Source organism: Branchiostoma lanceolatum, chromosome 12 (genome assembly GCF_035083965.1).
Source record: "Branchiostoma lanceolatum isolate klBraLanc5 chromosome 12, klBraLanc5.hap2, whole genome shotgun sequence".
Taxonomy (NCBI): Eukaryota; Metazoa; Chordata; class Leptocardii; order Amphioxiformes; family Branchiostomatidae; genus Branchiostoma; species Branchiostoma lanceolatum.
This window is the reverse complement of record NC_089733.1, coordinates 14,910,712-14,919,843: the sequence shown is the minus strand read 5'-3', so window position 1 is coordinate 14,919,843 and position 9,132 is coordinate 14,910,712. Positions and strand designations below refer to the sequence as shown.

General features: G+C 43.8%; 1 protein-coding gene across 1 annotated transcript; it reads left to right on the top strand.

Moving 5' to 3' along the window:
• Window positions 1-252: 252 nt before the first annotated feature.
• Window positions 253-9,100, top strand: LOC136446183 (protein FAM124A-like). Its single transcript, XM_066444496.1, has 3 exons — window positions 253-1,214; window positions 3,410-4,081; window positions 8,249-9,100. The coding sequence occupies exons 1-3, from the start codon at window positions 1,050-1,052 to the stop codon at window positions 8,450-8,452; spliced, it is 1,041 nt and encodes a 346-aa protein (XP_066300593.1). The 5' UTR covers window positions 253-1,049; the 3' UTR covers window positions 8,453-9,100.
• Window positions 9,101-9,132: the final 32 nt, after the last annotated feature.

Sequence of the window (9,132 nt, the reverse complement as noted above, 5' to 3'; positions counted from 1 at the left end):
TGCATGCAGGCTCGCATGTGACGTTACGACGGTTACAAATGGACACCTGTGTACATATTCGTCGGCTGATTGGCGGACGCTTATTGACGAACACGTCGCTTTTTCCGCGGTTCAACGTTGGAGAAAATCGGTAATTATTACGTGAAAAGTATATATTTCAGAAATTGTACAGAAAGATAGTTCTCTGTGCACGTGTGGGAACTCAAAATCATGACCGGGGATCAGTGACTGGAACGGCTTCCTGCTCATTTTAATTGCATGTTTCTTTTTTATTGTTTGAGAAGTGAACAGGCGATCATATGCATGCTCTGATACGGTTGCTAGGGGCAACCAAAAACACTACAGACGACAGCACGCAATCCTCTTTTCCCGCGCATGCAGACAATTTTGGACATACAGGAGTTGGTACGGAATTCAACTGTGCAACTACAACAATAGGAAGATCTAGACCGCCTCCTTTAAAGGTGAAGAAGCTTAAGAAGATAGTCCGCCTTTTATGACTTCTTAAGGTTGGTTGGTTTCTCTATCCGGTGATTTGAGACGTTCATAGGAAGCATTCCTGAGAAGTGCTGTTGTGAAAAAGCATCGTCTCATTTCCTGACGAACTCTACCGGATTTGTTGGCTACGCGTTTGCGAGAGAACGTTGGCAACGTCGCTGAACCATAGCCTGAACGTATGCAGAAAACTCGTTTCGTCTATGTGCTTCAAAGCATCGTAATCACTGCTATTTGACGGCTGCTTTGCTGTGCACGACCAATACTACCAGTATTGTTGTGACGCGAGAAAGACTTGATTCCTCTCTATCTACGGAAAGGGTCTATCTGTACACCGCCTCTGGCGGTATCATGAACCGACGTCTTGTTCGCACAGCGTGAATTAACTGACAGAAAATTCAGCATAATCAGACGTCGCCTTGGCATTCGTGTCACGCGCACGCTCCCAACGGCGCTGTAACGTCGCCATTTCAAACATTTACAGCCAGAAAAGGGCTCATCTCTTATAATTTAATTCTACGGATTCTTTAAAGAGAGGAACAGAAGTTTATGCCATGGATGTCCAGGACCCGTTTGGATGTAGGTTACTACTGTACGCCAGTGATACAGGAAAGGCACAATCGTACCGCCGGGCGCTGCGCCCTCTCCTTTCCTGGATGGACCCGGCCTTTCAACTCGTCTGCATTTCCCAACACAAACCGGCATGGCCCAGTTTGGAGGTGAGACCTTAATCAAACTCCCCTTTGTAGATAATCTGTTTTTTCTTCATATCTAGGACACCTCATCTCGAGGATTAAGGTATTTACAGAGGCCGGTACAAAAATCCCCCCGGGGACTGATACGTATCTGTGGTTAACGTTCTATAGCGAGCTTACTCATCTCCAAGCAGATACAAGGATCCGAATCATTCTTAGTGTTTAACGCCTGTTTTTAATTGCAACATTTCGTACTTTTTTTCGAACCGTTGAAAGATACAATACTAGAAAAGAGCAATAAATGTTGCGAAACAAGCGTAAACTTAAAAATGTCGAGAATAAGCCGGGTCCCTACATCTGCTTGGAGATTAGAGCTTACCACAATGGATCGCTTTGTGGGAAAAATGATATGTGTACACTGTGCAGTGAGTGAAAAATGGTTACTAATTCAAACTAAAACTTGTGTAAAGCAGATCAACGGTTATTTTGGATTATGTCAATAGCCGTTGTCTTAGCTATTTATGCTTAGGAAATTGTGTTATTTTGTCCATTGTTTAAATCAGTATGTTGAAAATAAATTTCTTGTATAAAGGTGGAAATTGTAATGAAAAAATATTGGAAATTCAGGTGACGCTTAACGCTAGGGCATAATTTTAGTGGTGAAATTCGAGAATCTGTGCCTAAGAGAATGTCTTCATTCTCATGGGTGTATTCACCCATTCTGCATATTACGCATGAATGGTGGCAAAGCATGCATACAGATCGTTACAATTTGAGCCAAAATTCACTCTCTCTCACTCACCCAGGAAAAAATAAGGTCACGGTGTTACGTTAGTATTAGTATGATTTAGAACATTGTCAAAACATTAATATTGTGACTTTGATCCATTGGCAAAATGGATCAAAGTCTAGTACTAGTAGTACGATATAGGCTTCTCATGAATTGCTAATCGTAATAGAGTGTTCACGTAAAGCGAGGTGACATCTAGATCTAAACTGTATGCGTGAACTAGCGCCTGTGAGTCCCTTTCGTCACACGATACATTTATCTCATGCACATGACATTGAAGGCATCTAGATGTCTTAGGACAGTCGTGTTTGTGTTGTATCTCTGTCTTGTGACTGAGGTTTGTCGTGGATTCTTGTTGGCGGGCGGTTCTGTTGAAGCCTTATTGAAAATCGCACGACGAAAAGAATTTCGTATTAAACATTTGTCGTACGATACGCGTAGGCGTACGACAGGGCATCGGGGGCATATCTTAGGACAGTTGTGTATGTGTCGTATAAAATTCAGCTGTCTTGTGCCTGGAAACGTTTATCGTAGATCCGTTTCGAAGATCGGTTTTACCTGTTACAGACTCACTGAAAACCGTATAACGAATATTATCGCCATTTTCGAAGCGGCGTGTTATTGGACGCTCGCGCGTGTTATTCTAACCCATTTTGGCATCGTTCGCGTGTACTTTCCAGTCGGTAATGTTGTTTCGTAAATACAGAGCTTCTGTGTTGTATGCCGCTCGACTGTTATGTGTAAATTCTATTCCCACCCCCTACCGCACATACCCCCTCTAGTGACTGGAAAATTAAGATACAATACACAGTAGTCATTACTTCCTCGTGAAAAAATGCCCCCCCACGGGAAGATACATCTAGCTCTAATTTCTTTTATACAAAAGTGGCAGTATGAAAACGGCGGTGTCCTTTGAATTACAGACTATATAGGGTGATGATTTTGTTAGAGTAGGAAGCTAGAAAGTCGATGCCACTGTTTTGCATATTACGCACTTTCCCACGCATTTTAAAACATGACTTTTGCAACATTAAAGGCAACTTTCACAATCAAGTGAAGATACCTATGTTTTATGCGGAACTTATGTTGTTCGCAAAGTTGTTATCAAGATTGAGTTTTAGTGATGGTATTTACGACTGCTTGAATGCAGTTTAAAGATTACGTAAGGAGTGTCAAATATTTAAGCCTCATTAGCGAATACCATTTAAGCTTGCTACTCAAGCAACTGGATATGGTTTTCCAAAATCATATCTAGTTGCTTGAGTTACTGTTATTTGGCGTTTCCAGTGTACTTATAGTTGTAATATTTTACAATATTGTGTTGCTTTATATATGACTGGTACTTATATATAACTTTGTTACTTTTATCATACATTGTACAATGTACAACTGCCGAGCAATGACCTTCATTCATTCTATATTGATACAGAAAGCCGAAGGGAACACACAGGCCATCTCTGTGGTCCTCCTACTCCGTGAAGACTCAGGCGACCTGTCGGCCACCTCTGCTCGGGACTGCCTCCACAGGCCCCCGTGGAGGTTTCACCACCGTCTCGAGCTGGTCCGGACGACCAACGCCTCCTGCATCGCCAAACAGGAGTTCTTTGACCAAGGGTCGCGACTCCCACTGTGGTGCGTTGAACCCCTCCATTGTGGGAACGAAGTATTCCGCTTCAACTTGGTGGTCCGGAATTTTTCCGCCATGGTGGATTTTTACACCAGATTGACCCAGAATAAGAAACCCTCTTGTTCGAAACCAGGGTTTTGTTTGTTCACATTGTATAGCCAGCCGGGACTTGATATCCAGCTCGCCCTGAAGCGTTCGGAATACTTGACTCCGTACCCGACTTCAAAGGCCATGCTCAAGTTTGCGACCGAGAGCGTAGCTAAGATGGCGGATCTTAAACCGTACAAAATAGGTGACGATTTCATGGTCAAGGACCCGGATGGGAACCCTGTTTTGTTAGAAATCAAAGAACAGAACGAAACGACGCAAGCGTTGAAAGCAGAAGAGACAACGAACTGGTATGACAGGAAGGAGGGAAGAAAAGAAGAGTTTACGGACGACGCTTCTTCCTTGCTGGATGACTTGCAGAGTGAGGTGAGCACCATGTTAGTGTGTATTAGTTTTTTTATCAATACCTTTACGGTATAATTTGATTGTTGTTGTTGTTTTTTTGTTTATTTACTTTTACGGTAGTTCAGACCAACTAGTCCCCTCCCCCCAACGACCCGGAGGTCAAGGAACTAGGTAGGTAGGTAGGTAGTTGCAAAAGTCAAGTTGCAAAAGCCGACAATTCTATAACTGTTATAGCCCCTGTCACACAGTCGACCAGGTTCGACCGTATTTGCTGATCGTCGAAGGTCTCCGAATTTAAAAAAATCTCCAAAGACTCAAGCGTATGATCATCTAAAAATCTACCCCATCAAAAACATATTATAATTTACACCTGAAAATCTACCCCGTCAAATTGAACGGGGCTCGGTGACCTGCCAACATCGGCCGATCTCTGAAAATCGCGCGATGACTCCAGAAAAAACCCGATGTGTTTTCTTGCTGTGTGGCAGGGGCACAATAGACAAATAGCAAAAGCATTTAAGTTTGATTCTCATCCTCCAAAAACAAGCCACCCAGATGCCCTCATAAAGCCAATTAAGCATCCGTAGCACACTCCAAATGCCCAGTACCTGCTTATATGGTACACACTTCTATACCGAATACAAAGTACACCCATACTTGAACCGGTGCTAGTTGGGGACAGGTGCGTGGATTAGAGCTCGTGGATTTGACATTGAGATTTTTGTTCTGTATCGGTCGTCGCAGCCGATTGGCGCAGAGAATCATGGTTAGTCAAACCAATTATCCCAAACCTTAATCAGTTAACAGAGTGTGATATACAGAAAGTTTGTAAGAAAATTGCAAGACAACTTGGAATTCTGTTTCAAATTTCATCACTCAGATCTAAAATGAAATGTCCGTTGCTAACGCTTGGCCCACAAAAGGCTAAAGTGGGCAGGTTTTTGCTAGGATCAGTCAGTAATTACCGGAAACACAACTTTTTCCCTGAAGTAACCATGCATATCATTGGAGTAGGCATTCAATCTCCTAATACTACAAAAGGGGAGATGTTTGCAGAGATTTAATTTCGCGACAGGGAGAAATGGACTATTGGTAGTGGTTTAAGTTTGCGGTTGAAACAAGAGGGTAGGCTGGCAGAAGACGGAACGAAAATGTTCGCAGTGGCGAGTTCAGCGCGAAAACCGCGAACATAAAAACACCGCGAACATTTCCGATTTTACAGTAGGTGTTAGTAGAGGTGTGAGGAAATCGTAAATACAAAAAGACATGGACAGTCAAAAAACGTTCTTTTCAACATCTAGTTGGAGATTAGCATAAGTTTCAACACGAGCTGTAAACGGTGTGAAGAAGAGGAATTGTGCCGGCAGCTATGTGTTTTCAGTCGGCGCACGTTTCAAAGGAGAAAAGCCCACAGAATTAGGGTTTAGCGCAAGGAAGCGTTAGTGTTGATTTTACAGAGATTAACCCAGCGTATCTGACGCTATCAACTAAGCCTGCCCCTGGGTGAAAAGGTCTTTTTGAGGCCGGAAAGGCAGTGGGCTGTTATCCAATGTGTCTTGGCTAGGGTCACGGTATGAGGGAGCACGGAGCCCACCCCTCTCCTTCCACCGCTTTTGCCCTCCCCGACCGAAGTCAGGTGCCCATTTTTACACATGAGGAAAGTCGTGCTAAGTGCCTTTCCCACGGACACAACGTCTAACCAGGAATGGAACTCGCCACCTCTAAATCTCGTCAGGAATCGAACCCTCAGCTCTAGATCTCGTGTCCGCTGGCCTAGTCACTCGGACTTTCTACGCCACTCACGTGCCCTTGGGTGTTCATTGTAAATTCTTTTAGTATTATACATGTAAAGTAAGACGCGGAAAGCACATTTGAAATGTTTCGCTTATACAAATTCCTTACATTGCTTGCAGCAAGGTCTAAACACTTGAACTGCAAAAACAACACCGTGGGCGACTTTCAGGGCGCCTTCTTTCTCACAACATTTGAGGAGTTGTGTCGACAAACAAGCCGAAGTACTTGTCAGAATAAACATGTTCAATACCCTGTGGCATTTGTTTGATTACAAACCGGCTCAAGAGGACGTCTTCTGCACGGTGTGCTTTTCAAACACGTCCTTCGCATACTTTCCTTACGAAGTAATGTACGTGACGAAAAATGGGTTTCTGTCATTGAAAGTTTCGCTGCAGTACCAAGGTCAGTCACCATGTCAAAAATTGGCATTGACCTTCGCGTCAACAACACCTGCCCACATATGAAATATCATCGCAAGGAGTTCTTACGCACACGCACACACACACACGCGCGCGCGCGCGCACACACACGCACACACACGCACACACACACACACACACACACACACACGCACACACGCACACACACGCAGGCACACACACGCACACACACACACACGCACGCACACACACACACACACACACACACACACACACACACACACACACATCAGTGACATCACACTCTATTTTGTACCGTTTTCTTTATGTGGCCAACCCATCCAGTGCGTCAAAAACAGCCGGACCCATTCCTCTGCTTGGAGACTACATTTTTCGACCTAATTGTTATCATTTGCCTGTCAACACACCTGTCCTGAGAGTCCAACCCCGCCCACCCTACCTGTGTAGTCTCACCTGCCCATTGTTTGGTCAGAAGGATAGGGGAGCTCAGAACTGTGACGTCGGTTGCTAGGTGACGGTTTACACAGGGTCTTCCCGCCTGCACACCGTTAAAGCCTACTTCAGATCTTAAGCCTGGGGATCCAAGTTTGATAAGGAAAATGATAATTGGAGATAAAGTGGCCAATTTACAGTGTAAACATCTGGCAAATTTACCCCGGAAATGTGATACTGAATCTCATTTACTAGTTTTAGCTGGGGCTTAATTTCGCGGTTGAAGAGGAAAGGAGTTTTTTTTTCGGGGTTGAAAATGTAATAGAGAAGTAATACACTGGACACGTCATTATAACAACATTAAGACCAACGTGAACACATCTTACAAAATGTTCGCCCGCTGTATTAGATTTAGGTCCTGTACACTTGAAAAGTGTATGTCCCACTCTGTTGTCTTTTTGTTCAATTTTGCAAAGTTTACTTGATTACAAGTTGGGGCTAAACCCGTTTTCAGAAGGGACATAAAATGGGGGCCCGTGTTCGAGGAGTTGCCTGATAGTCACCCCTCCCTGTAAAATATACCCTTATCCTAAAACAGCAAGAAAACTTGCTGCCCTATGCGCCACTGGGCACTGCAAGGGTCTGAACGATGGTATATTTACAAACGCACATACTAATACTACTCCCATTCTTTTTAACAAACAGACTTACAACACATTATCCCCTAAAAGCTCTTGATGTTTATTTTGTCTACAACGCTTTCAAACTTATCATTACTGCCTGATACGACAAGCAAAATGTCGTGCGTCAATTGTTTCCTACCCATTATGTAAAACGTGTTGTTTGGTCTCACCCTAATAACATCTCTTGACCTTTTCATTCTTGATGTTTGTGTTAAACGACTGGCGTTGTTTTAAGGATCGCTGGCAGATGGTCCTGTGCACCTAGCGTGAAAGGACATGTTTTAAAGTTAGCCTTGCTCGCAGGACTAGTTTTCATTCCGTTCAGACCCCTGTAGTGACTAGTGGCACGTAGGGCAGCAACTGAGTTTCCTTGCTGTTTCAGTAACAACTAACAGGGTATATTTGTACATGACTGAGAGCCCTCCCCTTTAACGTGCTCAAGGCACCTCCTCGAACACGTCCCTTCCGAAAGGCGGGTGCAGCCCCAACCGTGATGCCCTTCCCAGGATTGAACCAGGGTCTCTCCGTTAGCAACTAATTGGAACCGATTGTGAGGCTGGGTTAACTTTAAAGACATGGAAACACAAGGACGGAATCCTGATTCTCTCTGACGACACATCGCGATCTGTTCTGATCTTGAATCGTCTTGTCCTCCCAAACCACGCACATATTGACCGTTTAACTAGAATCGCAGCATGATTTCGCACAGTGTTTTACACGCATCTTTTAGCTTCCGTCATATTTGTGGGCAAAACAGACCTAGGGCTTAAAGTCACGTGAGTGTCATACCATAGGGCAGAAGCACCGACACTACTCACTGACATTAAAAGTCTCTTTTTTTTCTAATTGTTGTTTTCTTGCTTCTTTTGTGATTTTAGATCAGTGTGTCTGAGAGCCTGGACAGTGGGGCGTACTGTGCATCATGGGAAGGCAGCGACTCGTCCACATCCGGGTACTTCGAGCTGTCGGAGCTCTCGAGTCTCTCATTGGACGATATCGACGAGGACTCTGTGTTCGGAGACTGCTGCCGGCCGGAGTCCGACATCAGGGATGATGAGTCCGTGGTGTCAGCGTTCTTTTAAACTGGATCATCAACAGAATAAAAAGACTCTTTTTACACAACCAAGAGATTTATTCCACCGACGTTTCGGTGACCATCTGTTGTCACCTTCTTCAAGGCAATTCTGACTGGTTCACATAGCATTGCAGCACAGGTGTTGCTGCTTATACATAATGAGATGCATTCCCAAACGCAGAATATTCTGAACCAGTCAGAATTTGCCTTGAAGAAGGTGACAGATGGTCACCGAAACGTCGGTGGAATAAATCTCTTGGTTGTGTAAAAAGAGTATTTTTATTCAGTGACTTACCAACCTGATGAAACTATTCACGGATGGATACACAACAAATTACGCAAAAGTGTTTTCTTCACACAGACGTTTCTGTCACCTTTCTCGGGGCAATACTGGTTACCGGTTCGTTTTCAAACAGATCAAAAAAAGGGTTACCGGTTCTGAATGTTGAAAGTACTATGTCACTTCTCAGTTCTCACAAACGTACGGGTGTTTAAGGCAGTCACTGTTTTTTTATTGTAACAGCTAACTGGCGCGGATTAAAAAAGTCACGGTTGTAATTTTTTGTTGATCAGATAAACTTGTAACATGCGAATACGATGTTCAGACGATGTACTGAAGTACTAATGTTTCAAATAAAATCACTTGAAATGTTAAGACGTTCATTGCATGTCTTCAATTCATCGTGG